Consider the following 27,177-nt stretch of genomic DNA (forward strand, 5'->3'; position numbering starts at 1 on the left):
GTCCTGAGTCCTTGTCATCCAGAATGGCGACACTGACAGAAGAGTTGCTCCTCAAGGCGGCCAAGTCAGAGACGCTGTGCACCATCACGCAGCTCAATCTCCATGGCAACGGGCTGACCAAGCTGAAGCACATCCAGAGTCTCATCTCCCTCAAGAAGCTGATTGTCAGCTTCAACGACCTGACCAGGCTGGACGAGATCACTCACTTGGTCAGTTGTTTGGGGGCATTGTGTGAATGAAGGGCGCGGAGCTGGCCTCAAAACCAGTTGTGACAGGTGCAGTGGCCTAGTGGATAAGACATCGGCCTCCTAATCGGAAGGTTGTGTGTTCAAATCCCGACTGCGGCCGCCTGGTGGGTTAAGAGTGGAGATTTTTTTTGATCTCCCAGGTCAACTTGTGTGCAGTCTTGCTAGTGCCTTATCTTCCTTCGTGTGCACACGCAAGCACAAGACCAAGTGCTCATGGAAAAGGTCCTGTAATCCATGTCAGAGTTCTGTGGGTCAGAGAAACATGAAAATACCCAGCTCGCTTACCCCAAAAGTGGCGTATGGCTGCCTGAGTGGCGGAGTAGAAACGGTCGTACACGTAAATATCCACTAGTGTAAAAACATGAGTGAACGTGGGAGTTTCAGCCCATGAAAGAAGAAGAAGAAGAAACCAGTTGTTATCAACGTGGGTTCAACCCTGTTGTTCGGCAAGTAATTTATTTCCCAGAGTCTCCTTGGTGTCTGAACACCCCCATGTGCACAATACAGATCTCAAGGTCACAACCAAAGTCTCAGGCCTTAAAAAACATGAATGCACGCATGCAGGAAAAAGAAAGCAAATGTGTAGCGCAATTCTGTCACCTGCTGCACGCTATTCCCAGGAATAGTATGAGTTATTTCTAATATGCTGACTGTTAGCAAATGATAACAGGTGTGTCGAGAAAAAAGATATCAAGCATGAGCCTTTTATTACCGTTTAATTCGACCAAAACAAATTTTGAAGCGATCCCACGAATTAGACAGAACAGCCGCAATGGGAACTTGAGCGCTCCTACCTGATTATGCCTGTCAGTCAAAGAATTCTCGTGACCTGGGTCAGCCAATCAGAGTAATACTCCTGACGTGATGAATATTCACAGATCAAATGCGTTTGACACACAACAATCTCACAAGATAAACCATGTTCAACATGCGTTTCGGTTGCTTCGCTTTTTCTTGTTGAATAGAGAGCGACAGATTTCGAACCGACTCAAGACGGATGGGAAATGACGTAAAGATACATTTGACGTAACGCGAGTGACGCAATTTCACTTGATTTTTCGAACTTCGGTAATTTAGATTTCAAGTGAGCGGGTCGGCATTTCACACTCAGAGGATGGGCGGTACCTTGCTGTTCCGTATAGCACCCACCGACAAAACTCGCTTATCAGTATTTTTTTTAGATAAAGAGAGTATTATCTGACAGCATTTGAAGTATCATTCTGTAGAATAAATCACACTGATCTTGTTGATTTAAATTTTTACTTTGTTTTGTCAATGTTTAGCTTGATAAACAAAAAGAGTCCCTGCCTGAACGTTATAACATTTAACAGGTCACCTAGAATCCGTCCTGATTGGTCAAAAAGCCATATGGGGCACTGAATTGGTAATAACAGCCCATATTTACTTCAGGGAGTTCTTGAAGGACAATAAGATATACCAAATATCAAAAATAGTGTTGTCTTTACACCACACAAGTCTTTGTTTAAAACTTCAATTAACTTATTCAGCAGTTCATGTTGCAGTTGACTGTATTCTGTATTTCAAATAGATATTATAAGATGTTTGGTGGCTTGTTGACAGACCAGCTTTTTTGTTGGTCCAAGGGGACCATATCGTCTTTTGTTTCATCTTTATCGACCAAGGCCGAAGGCCGCGGTTGATAAATATGAGACAAAAGGCGATATGCTCCCCGAGGACCAACAACAAAATGCTGGTCTGACGACAAGCCACCAAACATCGTTTTTGTCATCATTTTGGTTGTGCAACAAAATGCACAATAACCCACAGGGAGACGAATTTTTAGAATCCAACTCCGGGCCACAAAGCATCGTCACAGTAGCTCGAGATAACACGTCAACCTTGTATGTGACGTCAAACGTAGCTTGTTGACGCTTTTCTTCCAGTCTGAAAATGTACAGAGCTGCGATCATACGTGTGAGTTCAGTAAGTGTTGAGCATATTTCTTTTCTTTTCAAGTGTTTATGACTTTTCGTTGTGGATTTTGTGATTACAGAGATAAGTTGCAAATTGACCATGAGTCGCCGCGGTAATTATCAACATTGATTGGGTCTTTGAGAGTGAATGCTTACAATCGTTGTCCTCGGAAACACGAATCCCTTAGCCGCGATGGTTCCACACATCAAACAATCAGCCTGATTGGCTTTTACTTTGACAATCCACGTTTCACCTGAAAGCTCAAACCCATTCACCACCTCGATTTATTGCATGGGGAACATGAGATTTATTTCCCAGGTGTTTGTGAATGAAAACTCGTGAAAATGATGACAAAGCTGTTTATGATTATGTAAGTTTACCAAAAGTCAAGCTGATAATGGGTGATTTTTTCTTCTTCAGAGCCTTGATTATCTGGATGCGAGTTTCAACAAGATCATCACCCTTGATGGAATGAAGGTATGTATTTTTGTCTAGGGGTTAGATGACGTCCACAGATGGAAGCATCTATGCACATACAGGCACAAAGCCACATACTCGCACAGACATACACAATCACGCAGGCTATAAAGACAAATACATAGACGCACTGACTGGTACGTACACACACACACACACACACACACACACACACACACACACACACACACACACACACACACACACACACACTCTCTCTCTCTCTCTCTCTCTCTCTCTCTCTCTCTCTCACACACACACATTTACATAGATACACATTCACACCAACCACACACCCATATATACACACACAGTATGCATAGATGGCATTCATGGTCCCATGGTTTGACGGCGTCCGTTGTCAACTTTCAGTTATTTATTTTAACACTAAATCAGCATACAAATGTGTACATTTTTATCAAATTGTAATTGTTCACATCACTATCAGGGAAGATAAATAGACCTTGACGCACTCCTTTGACAAGTTGATGAGCTAATTACTGTTTGAAAATAGTGAGGAGATACGAGCGTGCGATGTTGCAGGCGATGACTCACTTGGAGCAGCTGGACCTGACGTGGAACAACCTGCACAACACCAGGGAGGAGCTGTCTGTGCTGAGGAAACACTGCACCACCCTCAGAAAGCTCGACATCAGGCACAACCCATGGGTCAAGGTATTATTCAACACTCTTATAGGACGAGGAGATAGCTCAGTCGGTAGCAGTGCTGGCTTTGAAACCCGTTGTCGCTATCGGTGTGGGTTCGACCCCCACGTTCGACAAGGGATTTATTTCCCAGAGTTCACTTTGTGCAGACTCTCCTGTGTGTCTGCATACCCCTGTGTGTCTGCATACCCCTGTGTGTCTGCATACCCCTGTGTGTCTGCATACCCCTGTGTGTCTGCATACCCCTGTGTGTCTGCATACCCCTGTGTGTCTGCATACCCCTGTGTGTCTGCATACCCCTGTGTGTCTGCATACCCCTGTGTGTCTGCATACCCCTGTGTGTCTGCATACCCCTGTGTGTCTGCATACCCCTGTGTGTCTGCATACCCCTGTGTGCATGTATGGGTACGATAAAGATCCCAAGTTCACAGCGAAAGTCTCAGGGCTTGAAAACAGGAACAGACGTACGCAGGAAAGAAAAAGACAAAAATGTGGTGGCGCTGTACTTTATGGAAGTTCGCTTTTCCCAGTGTGAAAGCAGCCCAAATTTCCATGAGGGTAAGCTCACAAGACAGTACATTATACAAATATCCTTTATCTTTAACCTTATTCTTTCATTCTCAGCTGTTCTGTACGTTTTCATTCCTCATTAACACTTTCTACTCCACCTATGCTGACCAAGTTTTTTTTATTCAATGGTGGAGGGTCACATATTATGTGTTGTGTGTTTCAGCCTGATGGTCTGAGGCTGCGTGTGGTGGGACGCATCAAGACACTCAAGTGGCTGAACGGGGAAGTCGTCTCGGAGAAAGAGTCCCAGATGGCCCTGCGAGTGGCAGCTGGCTCACGCATTTCTCAGTTGTCCTTACTCACAAACTCGCGCACGGACTCAATGTTGCCGCGTACGCTAAGTCTGGGCTGTGGTGCTCACAAAATCGCTCACAACAGCCGGCTGAAACCCAGCAAGGGATCTGATCAGGATACAAGCTGGTATTCAACGGTATGAAGTGCAGAACTATAGTGGCAATGAAATTTAAGAAACTGACATAGTGCATTATCTTTTTTGAAGGGCCGGATGCTCGTTGTAAGGGGATGTTTTTGAGCGGTTTTAGATCACTGTAATGTAGAGCCCCTACTTTTCGATGATTTTGCAGAATTTTATCAAATGCACAGATTTACATCACAATGCATCATTTTGTAAGTAAATTTTTGTTAAAGTACTTGACCCTCCTAAAATTTCCAGGATCTTTCTATCTTCTTTTTTTTTGCCACACTCTTCTGTTAATTATCCAATATCTACTTGCTCGTTTCATAGATGCTATGGGGCAATGGAAGCTAGGGGCTGTCATTTTTACATTTAGTCAAGTTTTGACTAAATGTTTTAACATAGAGGGGGAATCGAGACGAGGGTCGTGGTGTATGTGTATGTGTGTGTCTGTCTGTGCGTGTGTGTGTGTAGAGCGATTCAGACCAAACTACTGGACCGATCTTTATGAAATTTTACATGAGAGTTCCTGGGAATGATATCCCCGGACGGTTTTTTCTTTTTTTCAATAAATACCTTCGATGACGTTATATCCTGCTTTTTGTAAAAGTTGAGGCGGCACTGTCACACCCTCATTTTTCAATCAAATTGATTGAAATTTTGGCCAAGCAATCTTCGACGAAGGCCGGACTTTGGTATTGCATTAAATCACATATTCTTACTCCAACTCACATATATAGCATTAACCTCCGTTTGATGCCTAGACATTGAAGTACTGACCCTGGTAACAGGGGGAGGTAACTCCCAAACAAAACAAAACCTTGAAGTCAAGGCCCTGGTAGTTACCTCCCCTCACCGGCAGCCCGCACATGCGCGGTACATATCGCCGGTATAGTCATTCCCTACTTCAACACGCTTGTGTTCAGACGTGTTTGTACTTCTTATAGGCTTTTCAGCCTTTGGCCTCCTGTGAGGAAGGCCATTGACCCTAGGTACATCTTGCTAAGCTGTTGGTGAGATCTTTCTTGTTTACATCGGGGGGGTTGGGGGAGCGTTCACTCCTTCCTCTGCGTTCTCCTAGAACTCATGGGGCCAGAGCTTGGGCCGCTTTTTTGGCGGTTCTGCGACCAGGCAAAATCTCAAACGGCCACAGAGCTGTGTTTTGGACGTTTTTTTAAGACGTCTTTCTTAAACTACTTTCTGCGGGTTTCTCTAGTACCCTCCGGGATGGTAGTAGTTGCTTACCAGTCATGGTTGAAGCAGGCCGGATTCTTACCAGTAATAAGTGAGTTTCCCGCCACCTTTTGTAACAATCTGCTATATATGTGAGTTGGAGTAAGAATATGTGATTTAATCGAAAATTTCAACAATAAATTTTCATTTAATTAATATACTTACCCAACTCACATAGTAAATTCCCTCCCAGCCTACCCCGCGATCTTATTAATGGTTGAAGGTGGTGTTTCATTGGGAATGACTATACTGGCGATATGTACCGCGCATGTGCGGGCTGCCGGTGAGGGGAGGTAACTACCAGGGCCTTGACTTCAAGGTTTTGTTTTGTTTGGGAGTTACCTCCCCCTGTTACTAGGGTTGGTACTTCAATGTCTAAGCATCAAACGGAGGTTAATGCTATATATGTGAGTTGGGTAAGTATATTAATTAAATGAAAATTTATTGTTGAAATTTTCGATTTCAGCTTGGTGGCTTAAAAATTAATTAATGACTTTGGTCATTAAAAATCTGAAAATACGGTCTTGCTGAAAAATTGCATTGCGTTCAGTTTCATTCTGTGAGTTCGACAGCTTGACTAAATGTTGTATTTTCGCCTTACGCGACTTGTTTAATCAATATATTCCTAGACTCTTCTATCATTAATTCACATCCAGAAATTGGAAATTGTAAGAGTGACCATTACTGTGCAGGTCACCACGGTCAACCTGGACGGTCAGCACATTACCAAGATGTCCAACTTGGATCGACTGGAAAACCTGCTCTGGGCTTCCTTCAACGATAATGACCTCACCAAGATCGAGGTATGTAAGGTAGCTGGGCAAATCAGTTTGGGGGACATGTCTATATGACAGAATGAGAAAATAAGATGCTTCAGTTATAGTCTGGATAGTTCTTTGTCAATGTTATTTGTGACTGGAGTCCTTTATTTGCCTGCCAGCGTGGGTTCGAAACCAGGGTCTTAGCAAGGAATTTATTTTCAAGAGTCTTCTTCTTCTTCTTCTGCGTTCGTGGGCTGAAACTCCCATGTACACTCGTGTTTTGCACGAGTGGAATTTTACGTGTATGACCGTTTTACCCTGCCATTTAGGCAGCCATACGCCGCTTTCGGTGGAAGCATGCTGGGTATTTTCGTGTTTCTATAACCCACCGAACTCTGACATGGATTACAGGATCTTTTTTGTGCGCACTCGGTCTTGTGCTTGCGTGTACACACGGGGGGTGTTCGGACACCGAGGAGAGTCTGCACACAAAGTTGACTCTGAGAAATAAATCTCTCGCCGAAGGTGGGGACGAACTCACGCTGACAGCGGCCAACTGGATACAAATCCAGCACGCTACCGACTGAGCTACATCGCCGCCCATTTTCAAGAGTCATGCAACTCTGTGCAGGTCAAATCTTCCAGGTGTGCAGACTCTTCCAACACACCATGTGCTGGCGGATATGAAGATAAAGATCCAAAGCTTACAGCAAGAGTCTCAGAGCTTGGAAAACACCAGTACATGCATGCAGGGAAAAATAAGTTTGGGCAGCTTGATTCTGTCATTGCATGTTAACCCCAGCGATATTCACAACTTTCCGACCTTGACATTGTAGTGGGGGTCAAGTGGGCGTCGGCATTGTTGTCCAATCAGAAATTGAGATGCGCTTCCGCTTTCGCTTCCGCTTTCGCTTCCGGTCCCGCCCAGTCGGAAGTTTGCTTTCAACTGAAGAAATGGCGCGGAAAAAGGTGATGAAAAAAAGAACACAACCTGGTTTGAAAGTTCGCCCTCCTCCGCCCATTCACTAAACGAAAACGCCATAATGTTTCACTTTGCTGGGTCCTGCTGCGTGCTTGCTGTTGGGAAACGGACTGAACCCGTACGGTTCCTTCCATCCTATATCTCTGCCTCTCACCCTCCACTACAGCCCCCCCCCCTCCCCCACCCTTTTATTCGTTGCTCATTCTCCTATTACCTCAACACCGCCCTCCCCCAGGGTTCCTGCAGGGCAGAGCTGATACAATTCAATGAGTTTTCAAGGACATTTCCAGGACCAAATAAATGCTTTTCAAGGACATGATTTTCCCCAAATTAATGCAAGATATAAAAATGCCACTGCGGTTCTCCGCGTCTGCAAACTATTAGTCATTCCGTAGTTGTTTCCCTTGCCAACTTCCGGGAAGGGAAGCAACTACGGGTGACTAGTAATAGTTAGTTCGTCTGCTTTTGTTTTCACTCGATCTTTTATTCTCCCAAAATGTGTGTACTGTATTTGACGAAAAAAAAGGGGGTTGCATTTTTTTTTTTTAAATAAGACAAGCTGCTGACGAAATGTATAGGCAACAATTTGGAAAAATCAAGTACTTTTCAATGACTATTTAACAAAACTCTATTTTCAAGCACTTTTCAAGGCCTGGAAAAGGTTTTCCAATTTTCAAGGAGTTTTCCAGGGTTCAAGGACTCTGTACGAACCCTGCTCCCCCCTTCCCCTCCCCTCCCCATGTGGTAGACCACCCCACCACTCTGACCACACATCGACATCTGTTATCTCTCACAATTAACTTTCTCACGGTGGCACCACAGCTACGCCCCCCCCCCCCTCCCAACCCCTCACCCCCCCCTCCCAACCCCTCACCCCCCCCCCCCTTCCTGCACACAGCAACATACACTCTTAGTTTAAATTAACTTTCTTCTAGAAACTGCACTTCATCCTCAAAAAAGGATGATCGCCGCAAGCTTATAAATTGCTCATCATTCTCCATGTTGTATGCATTTAGAGCGCTTACTTCCTTTTGGTTATTTGATAACAAAAGGTTACTTTTTCGTGATTATGATTTTTGTTTGTTCCCGCAGGGTCTGGAGAACTGCCTGAAGTTGGAAGACCTGTCGCTGGACAACAACTGCCTGGTGCGGCTGGACAGCCTCAGCAAGCTGTCATGCCTCAAGCGTCTCAGCGTGGCCCACAACCTGCTGACCGCAGTAGACACAGCAGGGCTGGCCAACCTGCCCCACCTGCAGTACCTGGCATTGGACAACAACCGCTTGACCTCGCTGGCCGGAATCCAGCAGGCTCAGGGGTTGGTGGAGCTCTATATCGGAAACAATACCATCGTCAACATCAGGGAGGTTTTCCTCTTGAAGGTGTGTTGTTCGAGCTCTTTCATGTACATTTTTTACCTATTGGAGTTGCTAGTTACTTAAAGAGATTTCATCAGCATAAACTATTTCAATCTGGATTGTTGGTTTTGTATTGATGCATCTCGGTTTGTTTTTTCTGATACTGCTTTATTCAAGACTTCGTTTCAAAGACTTTGGTATATTTCAGTGCTGTTGAGTTAAACATAAGATAACCCTTGCATTGATATCTGTCTCTATTGAATGTGAAGGTTTTTGTCAGAAATGTTCTGCTCTTTGTTTGGTGTCTGTCTATCTTTTAAACAGTGGCTTTTGCTGGTCTGCATATATAGTGGAAACAAATCTGTTTACCCTGTTGATGTTTCAGCAACTGCCAAACCTGGTGATTCTTGACATGTACGGCAACCCTGTGGCCACAGAGGCTGACAACTATCGCCTGTTTGTCATCTACCACCTCAAGACGCTCAAAGCTCTGGACGGCAATGCTGTGGTCAGTCTTAGTTACCTTTATTGGTCATGTAACCGAGTATGTTGATGTACTGGTTTAACTTTAGTGTGTAGTTATTGATGCTTGACTCAGTCCTAGCTTTAAGCTCCAATTGCAGTCGCATGCATTGGTGTAGCGGTTAACTTATGTGTGTTGTTACTGATGCTGTTGTCAGTCATAGCTTATGCACAGTGTGATTGAATGTGATGATGTACTTGTGAACTGTAAAACGTATTTATCAACACTTCATTTTTGCAATGCTTTGCATAAGTTTGTACATTTTGGCTTTATAACAAAAGGGCAATTGATTACTGCATTTATTAGAAAAACGTCAACAGCTAAACTGGAAAAAAAGGGTTTCACTGCTAATCTGTAAATCTCAATTACATTCCACATGATTCTGCAGGAAGCACCAGAAGGCAACATGGCCAAGGACATGTTTGGAGGGCGTCTGACGTCAGACTTTGTGGCAGAAAAACTGGGTCATGCCACGTTCCAGGACGTGCGAGAGCTGGACATGCCAGGCTGTAACATCCGCATTGTGGACCTCGGGGCGGGAGACATGTTCGCCAACCTGAGAAGGTCAGTTTGTTGATTACATTACGTTCTGCACTATGCAGAGTAGGGATCCTTTCGCATTTTTGTAAAACGTTTCGAGGCCGCCAGGGCCATCCTTGAGGTAATTATAACTCATGTCCAAACTATACAAATAGATCCAAACATTTTCACCTCAGCCTTAATTTTTGCATTTTTTTCACTTTTTGTGAATTTCTTCTTTGGTATGGCTTTGGATCTGTATTTTGAAAAGTTTCCAAGCATGCAGAAACCTTTGACATGGCATGATGTCTGTTTGACTAGTTATATCCTGGTGTTCATTTAGTTTATTGGTTGGTTTTGCTAATTTATCACTGACTTTGTTTGCAGTGTGAATCTGCAGAACAACAACCTCTTATCTTTCAGTGGCTTGACAAGCTTAGTGAATCTGAGGGTAAGTGGCATTTGAAGCATTGCATGATGTGGTTGAAAGAAAGACATTTTCCAACAATATGTCATATTCGCCTGAGTAGGTTGTTGTTAATAATGATTGATGTCCAAGCTTCCTGCATATGAAGCCTAACATAGCAAAACCTTCCCCTTGCTTATACCTTCTTGTTCAGGGAGTGCCGCATTTGAAAATACAATGGTATACACCGAGCCAAGATTATGAAAGTACACATGTCATGACAGCAGCGTTTTTCATTGTGAATCGCCTAAATACAGGAATATGTTCCATTTGAATTTGAGCAAGAAAAGAAAGAACAGTAGTAGCTGCATCGTGAGGTACGTCCCTCTGATGAGAGGACACCTCCCAAAAAAGGACAGCTTCATTGGTCCCTTTGTCTATTACCTTGACCAATATTTACTTGTCATGAAACTCCCTGTAGTTTAGGGACTTTTTTTGCTGGTCCCAAGCCTGTCCCTTCGTCACAGGTATCACTGTAATGCTAATTCAATAGATGATTTCTGCAATGCTTTTTCTTTACACTTACAGGTGCTATGCCTAAACATAGAGTGTGTTCTGCAAACAGCACTATGCTCCAGGCTACGTTAACAAGGGTTGCACAAGGCTACTCTAAAAAGGGTTTTGCTTTCTTTGTACCCTTGCAGGTGCTATGTTTGAACAACAACCACATAGAGTGTGTGGTTCCACGCAGCAAGCCAGTGACCGGGTCCAGCAAGCAGCGCTATGCACCAGGCTACGCCAACAAGGGTGCGGCAGACTACTACCCAGAGACCTTCGCCCCTGTCTTTGAACATCTGGAGGTTCTCCATCTGGGGTAGGATGTCTTGCAATCAGTATAGCTAGACTGTTATTAAAAGCTCAGGTGCTTGGTGATTTTTGTTGAGGAGCTACCTTTGCTTGGTTGGGTGTTGTATGTTTACCATTACTAGGCATTAGCTCAAAGGTGTTGAAGAGTAACTTTGTTATATTTGATGAAGACCTTGCTTTTGTGTTTGACAGAAAACATGAATAAGTTCAATCACTGAAAATTGGACTTCTCACAGTCACAGTCAGGAAGCAACAACACTTTAAAAAAAAAATGCGTATACAAGTATAAAAGAAAGTAGGATTATGTTTTCACATGCAAGCTCAAGTGCACATACATAAATATGAATAATGTTAATGTTTTGAGTGTTTGTGTGTGTGTGTTGCAGGTGTAATGGAATCAAAGACATGGCAGCTCTGCAGCTCAGCCGTCTGCCATCACTGAAGGCTTTGTTCTTGCAGGGTAAGCGTTATAACTTGTTTGGTCAAATCAAGCGGAGAGGCATTTCTTTTCCACATTTAAATGATCAAGCAAAGGTTGTACATGTAGTATTGTAGACACCGTCAAATTACCCATTTTTCTCTCCCTATGTTTGCATTAATCGTAGCGGGTAATTGTTCTTCATGCAAAATAAACTGGTAGAGGTTTTGCTCGTTGTTTTTTTGCATTATCTTTTTTTCATTTTCCTGCCTGATCATCTTTTTTCACTTGCTGTTACTGAACCATTGCAGGCAATGAGATCATGAAGGTGGAAGGCCTGGAAGGGCTCCATGACCTTCGGGAACTTGTCCTTGATCGCAACAAGATCAAGGTCGTCTCCGACTACGCCTTTGCCAACCAGTGGAGCCTTCAGGAACTGCACATGGAGGAGAATCGTCTACGAGAGGTGGCGTCACTGGGCTGCCTGGAGAACCTCCAGCGCCTCTATCTTGGCTCCAACCGCATCCAGGTATGACAGTTGCAAGGTGTTTCTTGTTGTTGTTGTTGTTGTTGTTGTTGTTGTTGTTGTTGTTGTTGTTCTTGTTCTTGTTCTTGTTCTTGTTCTTGTTCTTGTTGTTCTTCTTGTTCTTCTTGTTCTTGTTCTTCTTCGTCTTCGTCTTCTTCGTCTTCTTCTTCTTCTTCGTCGTCTTCGTCGTCTTCGTCGTCTTCGTCTTCTTCGTCTTCGTCTTCGTCGTCTTCTTCTTCTTCTTCTTCTTCTTCTTCTTCTTCTTCTTCTTCTTCTTCTTCTGTGTTCGACGGTTGTGTCTCACATAGTCTTAGGCCTGTTGATATCATGAACTGACAAATTCTGCGCAGGTCTTCCACAGTTCCCCACAGTTTTGAATCTAAAGTTGTGCTCTCCGACATGTGGTCGCACGAGGGGGGGGGGGGGGGGGCAAGGAGAGGGCTTGCTTGTAGACTGTGCTGTGCTGCGGAGTCTGTTCATCCTCGCCACAGTCACACATAGCTGTAGGTGCAACGCCTATCCTTTTGAGGTGTGCGCGAAGTGTGCACAGTATTAATCCCAAACCGAACACTACCTGAACAAAATGTAAACAAGGGGAAGGTTTTACTGTGTGTGGCTATACACATGGTGCGATGCTTTTCCCTGCGTCGGGTTTAGGAGTTGAACTGTCAAGGAATTGTGTACATTTATTACTAACCTGCAGAATATTGAATAGATATAAATGATTTTGTTTTAAAAGTATCATTCCTAACCTTCTAACCTGCTTGGTGCAAAATGAATACAGCAACGAAAAGCATAAGGACCCGTAATAAGATTTCCGCAGAGAAAGTTTGCCGCCAAGTTTGCAATGTGAAGTATTATTATGATGTAATACAGTGTATCGATATGTAGTTCTTTTGACGAGTTAACCCAGTGTCTTTTTTCTAAGACTAGATTAGCTGGGTGCTTCCAGGGTCAAAAGTTAGGAAAAGAGACAAGTTGTGTGTGTAATATGTTTGTACAGTATGTTCTGAGAGTTTCTCCATGTTTGCTGCACAGGACATCACAGAACTGGGGAAGCTGGACGCCCTGAGCAACCTTGTGGAGCTGTCTGTGGTCAACAACGCTGTGAGTGTTTTACTAGTGCACTTTGATTCTGATCAACCTCTTACCATATTTTCGGGAATATAAGGCGCTTCTTCGTAAAAAGTGCAGCCCCCACTTTTAAGGTTAAAATGAGAAAAATCTACACAATAGGTGCTTCCTGTGTATTGGCTGCGATTAAGTCAAAGGAAGAATACAGAGTAAAAATATGTTTTCTCTTCGATGTGCAATGAGATCAGTCTGCATGCTCAGAGCGGTTTGGCCTTGTGACCTCAGGTCAATGACCATATTTTCAGCTGAGACCAGCTGCCTGCCCTAGTTTACAGACACTGACCTTTTGACCCTTGGTCAATGATTGAGTTTTAACTATTAGACTGACGCCTTTGATGTCAAAGAGGAAACTTTGTCCGGGTCATAGAAGCAGAAACATGTACTTTCACTAGAGAGTGAGTGTTCTGTTTCTTTGTATAGCGATGTGGGTACATGTGTACTCTTCTTCAGCCATACACAAGCGATACCGGTCAACAGGGCGCAGGGGTCAAAGTTGAGGAAAAAAGTTGCACCTTATAGTCCCGAAAGTATGGTACTCAACATCCTCACGGGCTATGGCACCAGCAATCTCTCTGCTGTTAGGGGCTTTTTTTCTGAACATGTGAAATTTCTGTTCAGCTTTATGACTTACCTAGGGTCTACTTACCTCACTTCCAAACTGCTATCTTTTCTTCTTGTGGTTATGGGATCATTACTTGAATAAGACTAGTTAACTAAATGTTTCTCCTTTTTTTTTTTCAAACCATATCCGCTTGCAGTTTGATATTGTTTTTGAAAACAAATGGTTTGGACGAGAAATAGAAAGGGATAAGCAGAGGCTGTGGTTCAGTGTGATGTTTTTTTGATGAATAATGTGCTGGGAAAACAATATATGGACAAGTTATTTGCAAGCAGGTTGGACAACCATGCAGTTGCAGCAGGATTGTTTAATATATCCGCACAGTGAAAATGACTGCTTTGCTGAATTGTTGATTTCAATGAAAGAAGCACTAGTGATATGACTTCACCAATGCTGTTCACAGCCTGGTGGATTGATAAACATACAGGGAGCCATGAGTGCATGAAAGCGTTTTTTTAATTAAATGATTGACACGAGTGTACATTAAACAGCCTTTACTACATCCCCTTCTTTAAACAAAAAATTAAAAACAGTGAAGGGAAACACAAACACACTTGTAAAGATTGTAAGTGGTTTTTGAGAAGCTCAGCTTTACTGATAATTAAGCCGCCATTAGTATAATGGGGCTTACTGGATTTGCTCTGTCTGTTTGTTTGTTTGTTTGTTTGAGGCGGGCGGGCGGTTGGTCGGTGTTTGTCGGGTAAGACTTCTATCTCTGGGTCAATTGAGCTCAAATTTCGTGAAATTGTTAGGAATAGGGTTAGACAGGTGTATGCAAAAAATTACATTCCTAACGGTAGTCAAACGGAAGATATTAGCTTTTAACGCTTTTACAAACCGAGCCAGGGGACGAAACCCACTGACAGTCTCATACGTTTGCGGGAATTCCCGCACCCAGAACTCCCGAGTTAATTCCCTTCGAGTCAGCATGCGTTGGATTAGAACTCCGGACAAAAACAAGTGTTGACCTTAACGGGGTCAAGAAGCCCGCCCTTGGTAATATGGGGACATGGATTTTTGATCGAGACTTCATGTAAATCTCAAACACCATAGATCCTTCATAACGACCGATTTTTGAAGAATTATTCCGTAAATAAACAAATAAATAGTGACGTCATTTGAACTACACAGTCTATATGTGGTGGGTTGGGGACGACCCACTTTTGAATTAAAGAAGGCATTTTACTTTGTTTATTTCTATTTGGATGGCGTGGGTTGTGTAGAAGGGTACTTTTTATGTTGAATATTTCTTTAGAAAGTATGGGCCGTTCATGAGTAATATCATTGGTACTGTGAAGGTTAAGTGATTGATTGAAAAGTGTGTACGGCATTTACTTTGGAAAGAGGCGGTAATGAGTTACTTCCCTTCGGGTCTCGTTCTATCACTGACAGCATGCGAACATGCGTTGGATTATTAAGCCGCCTTGTAAAGGGTGCTTACTGGATTTGCTCTTCCTGTTTGTCCGGGTTTCAGGTGTTTGTTTGTCTACCATGTCACCACGTGTAAAGAGCTCGGTCAATTTTTGAGTCACTTGAGAAAAAGTGACTCTATGTAATCGGTCAGTGTTAGTCTGTCCGTCCGGCCGGCCGGCCGTAGACACCACCTTAACGTTGGACTTTTCTCGGAAACTATCAAAGCGATCGGGCTCATATTTTGTTTAGTCGTGACCTCCAATGACCTCTACACTTTAACGATGGTTTCGTTGACCTTTGACCTTTTTCAAGGTCACAGGTCAGCGTCAAAGGAAAAATTAGACATTTTATATCTTTGACAAAGTTCATCGGATGTGATTGAAACTTTGTAGGATTATTCTTTACATCAAAGTATTTACATCTGTAGCCTTTTACGAACGTTATCAGAAAAACAAGGGAGATAACTAGCCTTTTCTGTTCGGCAACACACAACTTAACGTTGGGCTTTTCTCGGAAACTATAAAAGTGACCGGGCTCAAATTTTATGTGAACGTGACTCATTGTGTTGTGAATAGCAATTTCTTCCTGTCCATCTGATGCCTCATATAATATTCAGAACTGCGAAAGTGACTCGATCGAGCGTTTGCTCTTCTTGTTAAATTATTTATTAATTTATTAATTTAATTTTTTTTAATTAATTCTTTCTAACATTTATTTATTTACTTAAAAAAAAAATTGTTTTAAATAATTTATTCATTTAAAAAAAAAATCTCCCTCCCTCTGTCTGTCTGTCTGTCTGTCTCCGTGTCCCACCCCCATATTACCAAGGGCGGCTTCTTGACCTCGTTAAGGTCAACACTTGTTCATTTTACCCTGCACAGATAGATCAAAGTTGTCCTGACTCAGTGTACAAAGTCACAGCAACCAACGCAATGGTAACTGAGTGTTCCGTATGCCACTCCATGTAAATGTATACCTATATCGCTGTGTACATGATTTACATATATCTTTGTATGTTGCAGTACCAAAGAACAAATGTAAATTCATTTTTTTTATTGTTTTCATATTTAGCATAGTTTATTTGTTTCTGTTTATTTTCTTTCTTGTTTAGTTCATACAATTCAAACATTTTCAGACATTTTCTATGTGGCATATAGGAGTTACAGCAACTAAGGTAGCTACAGTGCAGAACTTTTTCCAGATTTTCTTAATTCAAACCGGGAGATTTGTAGTCCAAGGGAAAAATGAAAAGACAAACACATGCAAAACCAAATTAGATCCTGCGAGATTTTTCGGTTTTATTGAATCCTAATTTTTCCTAGTTGTAGGACTAACGTTTCTGCTAATTCTTGTTTGGGACCATTTTGCTCACCTGATTTACCTGCGTAGGATTGTGTGTGCGTGTGTGTGTATGTATATATAGGTGTTTGTGTAGCAACATTTGCTCCTTTTTGACTCACATGCGAAGCAAAAGTGAGTCTATGTACTCACCCGAGTCGTCCGTCCGTCCGTCCGTCCGTCCGTCCGTCCGTCCGGACGTCCGTCCGTCCGTCCGGAAAACTTTAACGTTGGATATTTCTTGGACACTATTCAGTCTATCAGTACCAAATTTGGCAAGATGGTGTATGATGACAAGGCCCCAAAAAACATACATAGCATCTTGACCTTGCTTCAAGGTCAAGGTCGCAGGGGCCATAAATGTTGTCTAAAAAACAGCTATTTTTCCCATTTTTCCCATTTTCTCTGAAGTTTTTGAGATTGAATACCTCACCTATATATGATATATAGGGCAAAGTAAGCCCCATCTTTTGATACCAGTTTGGTTTACCTTGCTTCAAGGTCAAGGTCACAGGAGCTCTTCAAAGTTGGATTGTATACATATTTTGAAGTGACCTTGACCCTGAACTATGGAAGATAACTGTTTCAAACTTAAAAATTATGTGGGGCACATGTTATGCTTTCATCATGAGACACATTTGGTCACATATGATCAAGGTCAAGGTCACTTTGACCCTTATGAAATGTGACCAAAATAAGGTAGTGAACCACTAAAAGTGACCATATCTCATGGTAGAAAGAGCCAATAAGCACCATTGTACTTCCTATGTCTTGAATTAACAGCTTTGTGTTGCATGACCTTGGATGACCTTGACCTTGGGTCAAGGTCACATGTATTTTGGTAGGAAAAATGTGTAAAGCAGTTCTTAGTGTATGATGTCATTGCTAGGTTTAGTTATTTGACCTTGACCCTGAAGGTCAAGGTCATGTAAAGGTCAAGGTCAAGCATGTGAGTCATATGGGCTTTGCCCTTCTTGTTTATGCAATTCATTTTAAAAATGTATATGCATGCATAGGTTATTTTTACGAGTATTTGTATACACCTCATCACAAATGGTACAAATGTAATTTATATACAAAAAGTCAAAATGTGCTGCTGGTGTTTTTGTACTGAATTTGACTGCAGTAAAATGACACAGACTTATTAGGATTCTCATTCTTTGCTTGTGAAGGTAAAGGGAAATAGAGAACTGTTTCTCTCCAATCATTTATTTTCACATACGTGTGCCTGCAATGTGCCTGTTGGACGCATACTCTGGAAAAATGATCGACTTCAGTCTTCTGCGCTAGCGGGTGCATTTGTTCATATTCAGGCAGGGAGAAGAAGAGGGAGGAGGGTTGGTTAAGAGAGACAGGGGACTCAGACTGTTAGTAAAGTGGGAGGTTTGGAGGAGGAAGGGCACAGGGCAGTTACATTTTCAAGCGTGTATGCACATTAATTTTTACTGTGTGTACATTTGTCAGCATGAGTTTGTCATGTCACTGATCATGTGAACCGCATATGTAAAGAAGTGTATGTGTGTCAAATGTTTTTCCATATCGTTTTGAAATGTATCCCAAAATCAATCAATCAATATGAAGCTTACATAGCGCGTATTCCGTGGGTACAGTTCTAAGCGCTTGTCGAAGAGTTGTCAACACAGGACTAACAAAGAAACTAACATCTACAGACGGACACGAACCCTATCACACACTAGCAAACCCTGATAAACATACAACAAACAACTGTTTAACAACAATGTACACATCAATAGCTAGAGGTAAACTGTATTGTAGTTTAATATTGTGGTGATTTTTGATATCAAAGTTTTTGTTTTCTGTAAGTTGTGGATATTTTTCACATATGTTTATGAATTACTTGAGGAGAAAATTGTCTTGCAACCTCCAAGATAATGCATGATGACGTGCAGACATGTGGCTTTTTTCTGAAACACGATGTAGCATTTAATATGACGTGAAAGGCAGGTGTACTTTTTTTACCAACCTGAATTTTTTTAATTTTGACTGAACAATAAATGGCTTTTAATTTTCTTAGCACAGTGACGCCTTCGTAATGCTGATAAAGGTAGTTCAGGTAGTGTAACAGCTATAGAGTAACATGTATGCTTTTAGTGAGTGCCTTGGTCGTATCAACAGAAAAATGATTTTCTATTGTGGTTTTTGAGTTTGACAGCAGTGCTTTGTTTGGTTTACCCTGGATTAAAAGTTCTTGGCAATTATAAATATGTCAGAAAATAAAAGATAGGAATATGTTGCAGTAAAATTGGCAGTACAAACCTTCAAGTTTTTATTTGCAAATCAGCCTTCTCACCTTATAATTTAACGTGATAAGTTTGGGAAAGAGATCACGTTCATACGTGTCACATTTTGGTCTTTCTTTCATCCATGCATATGATTTTTTTTAATTTGTATTATTATACTGTCAAACCTTTGTCTTGCAGGTGCAGTGGACCCCACTTTCAATACCCGTTGTTTTTAAGACCTCCCCACAGGGCCCTCCTACTTTTTAATACCCTTCGCTTTTCCACATTTTCTGTTCACCTACTTTTCTCCATCAATACCTGATTTTCAGACATTTTTGAGATCTTAAAATGGGGGAAAGGGGGGGGGGGTCTCCTGTACTGAACAATCTTTTTACTGCATTTATAAAAGTAAGAAGTTTGTACAGTGGAACCCCCCTTTTAACACTATTGTGACTTGCACTGCCACGGCGTTAACATCCTGCCTGCCCAAGCTTGCCACCAAGAAACTTCCCAAAAAACAGTAACTGTAAAGAAATCTGTCTAGCAAGCTTGATTAAATTACATATCTTACCCAACTCACATAGTTCAGTGCTGGTAACGCTGTACGCATCCCCTTGGTAACAAGGGAAGCCCCTCTAAAAAAAGAGTGACCAATACCCATAAGGCCATATTAATACATACTTCCGACTTCCGTATGCGCGCGCATACGCCGCCATATGCATCATTCCATACTCAGCGAGCAGTGGGACTGGTCGTGTTTTTGTACGCTCTGGCTGTGTTCAGCCATCTGTCACTTCGTCTACGGACTTGGTCACTTACCTCTTGGTATCTTCTTGCTTGTCTTATCGTCTCTTCATGTTGAGGTGAGATCTTTCTGTTTTTTGCTTGTGTTTGTGGGCGTTTTTGACCTTAAATTGAACTTGTGAAATTTTCTTGTTTACAAAATTTTTCGTGAGTTGTTTTTGGTCATGGCGGTTAACGCCAAGAAGCGGCAGTTGTCTAAATGAGTAACTGCTGGTTCTCCGCCGACTAAGTTAACACCTGGGAAAGCAAAGGCTTCCGGACAGGCTTGTGTTTCGGTTCATGTACTGTCTTTGCAAAAAATTACCGATGTTTTGGTCGTCATGCCTCCTACTCCGTTTTGGACGGCTAAACCTTTAGACAAGGTTTCTCCTGTGGATAAGCCCGCTTAGGCTTCCTTGGTTTATGTGTTTCCCGGTCGTGCGTCTGCGGACGTGGCGACATTGTTGCTCTCTTTAAGTTCACAGGTTTCTTCCTTGGCGGGGGATATCGCTTCCACGCGGGCGGAGATGCGTTCGCTGCCGGTGTGACGGGGGTTTCGTCTCTTGCCAACGTTCGCCTGCGCCGTCTGCTACTGTGTCTCAGGCTGATGTTCATGCGGAATGGGATGATGGGACCACGCCTTCGCTTGTGGCCTGTGTTCCGGTTCCCGGTGGTTCACACCAGTTTAAAGGTATGTTTTCTACCCAAGTACCCGGGTTCTCCGGGGAAAGGGTAGAGCGTCTCCAAGAGAAAGTAACTCCGGGCTCTGGCTTTGTGGGTGAAAGTTCCGAAGCTGAGGCTGGCTCTGACTGCATTGGCAGCAGGTCGGTGGCGGTTAGGAACCTTGGAGAGCGAACGGAAGATTAGCGCAACCAACCGCTTCTTTAGATTGTGGTACGGGTGTGCGTCTTTCGCTTCCGCCCGGGGGGCAGGAAGAGAACAGTATAGCTGGCTCTTTGTTTGACTATGGGAGTCAAGCAGGGGGTCAGCTTCCGGAGGGCACGGGAGTGCCAGTCGGCTGTTCAGAAGACGGTGCTTCCGCAGGGGTGGTTGCACTGAATTCAAATTGCCGTTTAGGCTGTCAAGTGCAGTGGCACTGGGGGCTTAAGCGGCTTCAAGGTACATTAGGATCTTCTGGTGCATGTTTAGGCATCCGGTTGGTTCTGATATTTGCCAATCCGTGGCCGATTTTGCTAACGCTTTTGCGGCTGTGGCTTCCGGTTTCAGGATGGTTTGGCCTTCTGCCGTTAACACTGGGGTGTTGGTAGTTGGCGCTCATCAGTCTTCGGCTTTCGGTTCCGTTGTTGCGGTTCCTCTGCTGTTACTCAGGCTAAATGCACTTCCTTTTCCAGGCTTTCAGCTGGTATGAGGCAGGTGGATGGAATATCCTTTCGGAGTTCCGGCTTTTGGGTAATTTGTTCCGAACCTTTCCCTTTTGGCAAGTGTTGCTTTTTCGGGATTGGTTCCGGCTCTCATCCTTTTGTAGATGGTTAGAATACCACTGTACAGGATGATGAGGATTTGGAAGACTAAGCTTCTGGGGCAGATGGAGACGCCTCTTTGTTGTTTTTCAGCGAAGCTGCCATCTTTGTTTACATGGATGGCAGAGGTTACTACGCGCTTTTTCCCTGTAGGGTTAGCGGTAGCATTGTCATCTGCCTTTTCTCCTCCATCTTTTTTGGCGTGTCTTGCTCCTTCTTAGGATCAATTTGCGAACTCAATCGATGCTTTTCCCCCATCTCTGCCTTTGTTGGCATCTCAGGGGGAAGCTCATACTTCAGCTTTGCCGCGTTTTGCGCATTTTCAGCTGACCTGAGCCTTTTAAGGGAATCTTAGAACGTTATGTTCTTGGATTCTCTGTTGGGGTCGTTTGGGCTTGTGAAATTTGTTTTTTCACAATTGAGGCTCCTTTGTTACCACTTCCTTTGTGGGCAACGCTCGGCTTAGCTCCTGCGGTGGCGGGGCTTTAGCTTGCGTCATCTGCTCAAGCAGCGCGTCACGCGCTGATCGCTATCCGTAGGCTTCGGTTTACTCCAAGCTTAAGAACGTAGTTTATTCGTTTGCTTTTTCTACGGAACCGCCACCGGGTTCCCCGGAATTGGCGAACATCCGTCTGGATGTTAATAGCAAGGAGTGACTGTCTCTCTGTCAGAACAAGGATCTCCTGGCTATGTTTCATTATGGCCGCACTCCTTTACATTTACCGCTTTTTAACAAATCTCGTTTCTGCGCTCTCTTGTGCGCGGTTACGTCCTATCTGGATATTTTTGTGTTCCGTCAGGACGCGGATACGTAGGATGTAGCTTTGCTTTTAGCCTGGGTGTAGGTCTCTTTCAAAAAGGTTTGTTCTTTTGGCGAGACTTTAATCTCTTCTTTTCTTGAAGGTTCCTCTTTGTGAGTTCGCTTTTATGCACAGGGATTCTTCTCTATCTTAAAAGCTCACTGCAGAAGGAAAGCGCACGGCAGGCCTTGGCTTTTTATTGTTTTCAAATAAAGGCTTCAGGCTCGCCGTTCTCGACTTTATTTTTTGTCTCCTTACCCTCGCGTTCGTGGCAGGGTTCTGTGTCTAATATCCACCTTTCTTCCCCCTGAGGCAAGTTAGCGGTGGGTGTTGGTAGGCACACAAAAGCACGCTTTCTTTCACACTTGTGGCAGTTATGTCAACTGGAAGTTAGTTCTCGGCATCACTCTTCTTTCGCCTTTGTGTTTAACACAGCGGCTGGGGGGGATTAGGTTTCCCTCTTTGTGGGGGGAGACACGGGGGCCTCCCTTTTTGGTTCTCTTTCATGGTTCGTTTGGTATTTCAGAGCTTCAGGGTTCTGATCTTTTTTCTAAGTCATGCGTTTGTTGAGCCGTTTTTGGATCTCTTGGAGATTGTGCAAGCGGCCCTTGATAGAAGTCCTTTGCTCCAGGTGTAACTGGGAGTGCAGGGCTGGAGCACATTAGATGTCTAAGGCTTCTCAGCTTTTATAGGACCCTTTGTGGTCTGTTGGGTGTTAAGCAATAGAACAAAGGGTTGGAACATGTGTTGTTTCAAGTAGACAACTCCACAGGGGGCTTTTCTCATCAAGAAAAGGGGGTCTCTCACTCCCTATCGCTTCCTCACGGATCATGAGAGGTTTTGGTGGTTTTACCATCACGAGATCTTTTTAGCAGCGAAGTACCTTCATGAGAGTCTCTATGACTGGGCGGACTCTCTAAGTCTGTCGGCCAAATGGCCACTGGGAGCAGACTCTCTTTGACCACGTGTTTTTGTTCCTTCGGGGGAATGGGAGAAATTTCTATTAATGAGTTTTTGCCTTTTGGTACTATCGCCTTTTGCTTATCTTCGTCGCCCGACTGCCGGGCATGGAAATTTTTACTCTTGTTTTACTTTGAGCGGCCTGCTGGTCGCACAGTTTGGGCCCGTTCTTTTTGGGTTGCTAGACCTCGTTAGGCTGGCAAGAGGGCTCCGGTTTTGCTCACACTCGTTTCTCACGGGTGTCTACTGTAGGATATTTTTGAGTTGCTCGGGCTCTTCTGCCCGTCAACTCTGGACTGGTACTTGTCTTGTTGTCTGGCGTGGAACAGATGGCTTATGTTTTAACGGATAGAACTCCTCTTCTCTCGGTACAATGAAGGTGGCGAGCCACCTATTTTGGCTTTCCGTTCTTTTTCTCTCACGTCTTTGTTTAAGACATTATGTGATATCAGTTTTACTGAGACAGCTCGGTGCTAATTTTTCTCTTGGTGGCGTTTTAGCCAGCAAGTTTAAGAGGGCCTACGTTAGGCTTGCTGAAAGCTGATCTTCAGTCCTTTCTTGGACTTTGCTCCTAGTTTTAGGGTTTTTGTGATTGGATTCTTTGACTCTTTTACTTAACTAGCCTTGCTGATCAACACGGAAATCGGCCATGCTTACTCGGGTAGCTTCTGTGAGAAGTGGGAGTAAGTGTTTTTTCTGCTAATTTTGCTATAGACAGATTTTCGGAGAAAGACTGATCTATGGCACTTAGGTTTCTTTTGGGTTTTCTGGCATATAAGCGGAATCTGGAGTTACCAACTTTGATTCACCGTTCAAATCTTAATCACTATTTTGGCTCCCCTAGAGCCATATTTAGCCTTTTGGTCTGTTCAAGTTTTGAAGATTTTTTTCTGACTTGCACGGATTGCTTGAGATCATTAAATCTAAGGGCGCTTGTTCTTATCTTTCTGCTTCGTCGCCCTTTAACCTTGAACGGTTATATACGACGTTAAACACTGATTAATTTATATAAAGGAAGAAAGAATGTCTTTCAACTTTGGTAGGGGTAATGACTTGTTGAGGTCAACCTTGCCTAGATGGACTGCCACAGTGTTCAGGTATGCCTTCAAGTGGTGGCAGTAGACAGGGGGGGGGGGGGGGGGCAGTCAGTCAGTCCTCCCCCTTCGAACAGCACGGACTCTATTTTCCTTTCTTGAGCATTTTTATGGCTCTTGGAGATTCTGATGTACATTTTTGTACGGTTATAGCCCTCCACAGTTTTCCGTTAAGGACTCTGCACACTAGATCGGAATCTCAGGAACTTCTTTTTATCTCACTCGTTATGGTGCGCTTTAAAGACATCTCGAGAGTAATGTTAGCCAAGTGGGTCTCCACCATAGTTAGACAAGTTTATTTATGTATGGTGGCAGAGTCAGGCAGGGGATGTCAGGGCAGTTTTGCCCTTTACTACAGCTAGGCCTCACGGGGCAAGAGATTGGGCTTCCACTCTAGCTGTTCTTCGATTTGGTCTCCTGGCAGAACTGTGTTCTTGAGTCGGCTTGCTGGCTTTATTGAAAGGTTTTTCTTTGGTGTTTATCTCAGAGATGCCTATGCATTGAGATAGGATGTGTTTCTGGGTTACCTGCTCTGTTAGCGGCAGGACAGATTCTCAATTCCTGATTGGGTTAAGTGCCCTCCACCTATAGTAGCAATCTGCTATATGTGAGTTGGGTAAGATATGTAATTTAATTAAAAATTTTAGTAATAAATTTTCATTTGATTAATATACTTACCCAACTCACATCGTTTATTCCCTCCCGCCTCCCCGCTGTGGGGGGTGGATTTCTAAAAAAGGGGAGTGAGTTGGGCTTCGTTTGGAATGATGCATATGGCGGCGTATGCGCGCGCATACGGAAGTCGGAAGTATGTATTAATATGGCCTTATGGGTATTGGTCACTCTTTTTTTAGAGGGGCTTCCCTTGTTACCAAGGGGATGCGTACAGCGTTACCAGCACTGAACTAGAGTTAATTGCTATATGTGAGTTGGGTAAGTATATTAATCAAATGAAAATTTATTACTAAAATTTTTAAATTAAGTCCAATCACCACCAAATTTTGTGTACTAATTAAAAAATGGATGCCCAGTTCAGTCGTGCTATTTATAAGTTTGTCACGCGATTTGTTTTAGCAAAGGGGGGGGGGGGGGTGAAAGGGGGATAATTTGTGTTTTTTAACGGTTTTTTGTGTGTGTTTTCTTTTCCACTGCTTTTTTAAAAGTTATTTTTTAACAGAAAGTATTATAAATAATGTTATAACCAAACAAGGTGTGAAACCTATGAATTAGCTGAAATATTGTTAACATTCTACACAGAAATAAGGAGACAGTACAGAGAAAAAAACAAGCAAATCCCTCATTCACTCACAGCATCCTGACTCAAATGAAACAAAACTGTGACACTCACCAAATGATGTCTAGGTAATCCATATTGAATATAAGTCACATTTTCACGACAAAGTCCCAACTGTACACCTATGAACATTTCCAAAAGGATTAGGAGGCTCCAGCCATCCATTGTTATCAGTGCTGCCACGCCCCCCTTGCACCTACACCTACAGATCCATGCAGTACCACCCTACCACGTGTAGATTTGCCGACTCATACTAGCAACAACAGGACTGTTTCTTCCTCAATATCACTGCTATTATCGCTTTCTTGAGGCGAAAACAACACGTCGGAATCATGATCTACAGGATCCTCAAGATCCAACATCCGGAGAATCTCCTCCCGTGACAAGGCTCGCCTTCGATTCATTTTTTTTTCTCGAAAAAACCACACAAATCAGGCTAATTTGAACATGGCGGAAGGGCACACCAAGTGTATCAAGGGAAACAACTCAATTTACTGCAAGCTTCAAAAACCGGGAAGCAATCACGAGTCGTGTACCTTGTATGTCTAATACTCAAATAGTCACTTCCCGTCCGTGGGCGTGTCAGCGCTATTACTAATTTAGTCACCTCCCGTCGCGAAAGTGTTAAGACCTCCAACAATCTGAAAAAAATTAGGTCTTAAAAGGGAGGGAGTCTACAACTGGGGGTCAAGTTACAGACACTATGAAGAGAAGATCTGAGAAAACAGGGATCTAAAAAGGAGGAAATCTTAAATCGGGGGGTCTTAAACGGGGGGGTTCCACTGTATTGTGTGTGATTACTGACGTGTTGTGGTTTTTTCAGGTTGCGCGGCGGCTGTTGCACCGGGTGGTGCTGGTGTTCAGATTGCCACAGCTGATGATCATCGACGGAGTACCTATCACTGATGAGGAACGCAACAAGGCGGAAATGTACTTTGCTGACCAGATGCCCGTGAGTTCTTATTTTTCAATTATTGTTTCATTTCATTCCATTTTTTGGTGATCCTCGAGGGCATACTCGATTAGGACTGTGTTTCTGCATCCTGGACAGATCTTGTAACAATTTACCTGTGGTCTCTGTAGCAATGAACTTACATAGAATGGTACACAGGATGGCACTCGTTTTAATAACTTTAGAGAGACAAGCAACTCAGGCTTTCTTCAAAACTTTGGATAACATTTTTGCAGATAGATTTTTTGTACGATTTTCAAGACCATATTGTAGATTTCAGATGCTTATTGTACACCGTTTGTTTTTGTGAATCCAAGATCTTCCAAAATCATAGATGTTTTGTTTCTGTAATGCATTAGATTTAAATTACACAAAATATTGCATGGACATTGATGTTAATGTGTGTGTGTGCGTGTGTTTGGGTTTGTATGTGTGTGTGTATGTGTGTGCGTGCATGTGTGTGTGCGCATGTGTGTGTGCGCATGTGTGTGTGCGCATGTGTATGTATGTGATGTGTGTGTGTGTGTGTGTGCATGCATGTGTGTGCATGCATGTGTGTGGGTTTGTGTGTGTGTATGTGTGTGTGTGTGTGTGTGTGTGTGTGTGTGTGTGTGTGTGTGTGTGTATGCATGTGTGTGTGTGTGTGTGTGTGTGTGCATGCATGTGTGTGCATGCATGTGTGTGTGTGTGTGTGTGTGTGTGTGTGTGTGTGTGTGTGTGTGTGTGTGTGTGTTCAGCAAAGCAATACAATGGTGGAGCCGACACTACCAGGCATCAGCCAGTACCAGCAGTACAAGGCATCCGTTCCGGTCAAGGTGACCAATGTGCAGCTGGCCTCTCCGTCCACTTGGACTGGAGCAGGTGCCTACTATGAAGAGTCTGAGCCCGTTCCCAGGGGTTAGTATTTCATTGTGTTTTGATAATGTTATCGATATTTATGTGTTGCAAATCCTGCTTAAGTTATTCTGAGTGCATTACATGCAGCTCTGAGAAAAAAAGAAATTACAAACACAAATAAACATGTCTGTATGAAGCTTTATTTTACCCTTTCTCTTTCAAAACTTTTGTTGTTGTTGTATTAAAATGTTAAGACATGCCTGATTTGTCTGTGTCAAAACACATCTCTCACATGACCTTTGCAGCAGATGGGGGGGGGGTGTTAGT

At 43.2% G+C, this 27,177-nt stretch overlaps 1 protein-coding gene across 4 annotated transcripts in view; it reads left to right on the top strand.

The window, feature by feature from the left end:
• Positions 1-27,177, top strand: part of LOC138953615 (leucine-rich repeat-containing protein 9-like) — a 70,172-nt gene that overhangs the window by 37,855 nt on the left and 5,140 nt on the right. For 3 of the 4 annotated variants that reach the window (XM_070325487.1, XM_070325490.1, XM_070325488.1), the window contains exons 19-34: positions 23-209; positions 2,604-2,660; positions 3,204-3,335; positions 4,060-4,326; positions 6,237-6,347; positions 8,380-8,667; positions 9,029-9,151; positions 9,555-9,730; positions 10,073-10,136; positions 10,796-10,965; positions 11,345-11,418; positions 11,688-11,905; positions 12,941-13,009; positions 16,091-16,105; positions 25,885-26,013; positions 26,751-26,910. In XM_070325487.1, coding sequence (XP_070181588.1) covers positions 23-209; positions 2,604-2,660; positions 3,204-3,335; positions 4,060-4,326; positions 6,237-6,347; positions 8,380-8,667; positions 9,029-9,151; positions 9,555-9,730; positions 10,073-10,136; positions 10,796-10,965; positions 11,345-11,418; positions 11,688-11,905; positions 12,941-13,009; positions 16,091-16,105; positions 25,885-26,013; positions 26,751-26,910 — 2,240 coding nt within the window. The remainder of the gene's footprint in view (positions 1-22; positions 210-2,603; positions 2,661-3,203; positions 3,336-4,059; positions 4,327-6,236; positions 6,348-8,379; positions 8,668-9,028; positions 9,152-9,554; positions 9,731-10,072; positions 10,137-10,795; positions 10,966-11,344; positions 11,419-11,687; positions 11,906-12,940; positions 13,010-16,090; positions 16,106-25,884; positions 26,014-26,750; positions 26,911-27,177) is intronic. The other variant, XM_070325489.1, reaches the window with a different exon arrangement.

Source organism: Littorina saxatilis, linkage group LG17 (assembly GCF_037325665.1).
Source record: "Littorina saxatilis isolate snail1 linkage group LG17, US_GU_Lsax_2.0, whole genome shotgun sequence".
Lineage (NCBI taxonomy): Eukaryota > Metazoa > Mollusca > Gastropoda > Littorinimorpha > Littorinidae > Littorina > Littorina saxatilis.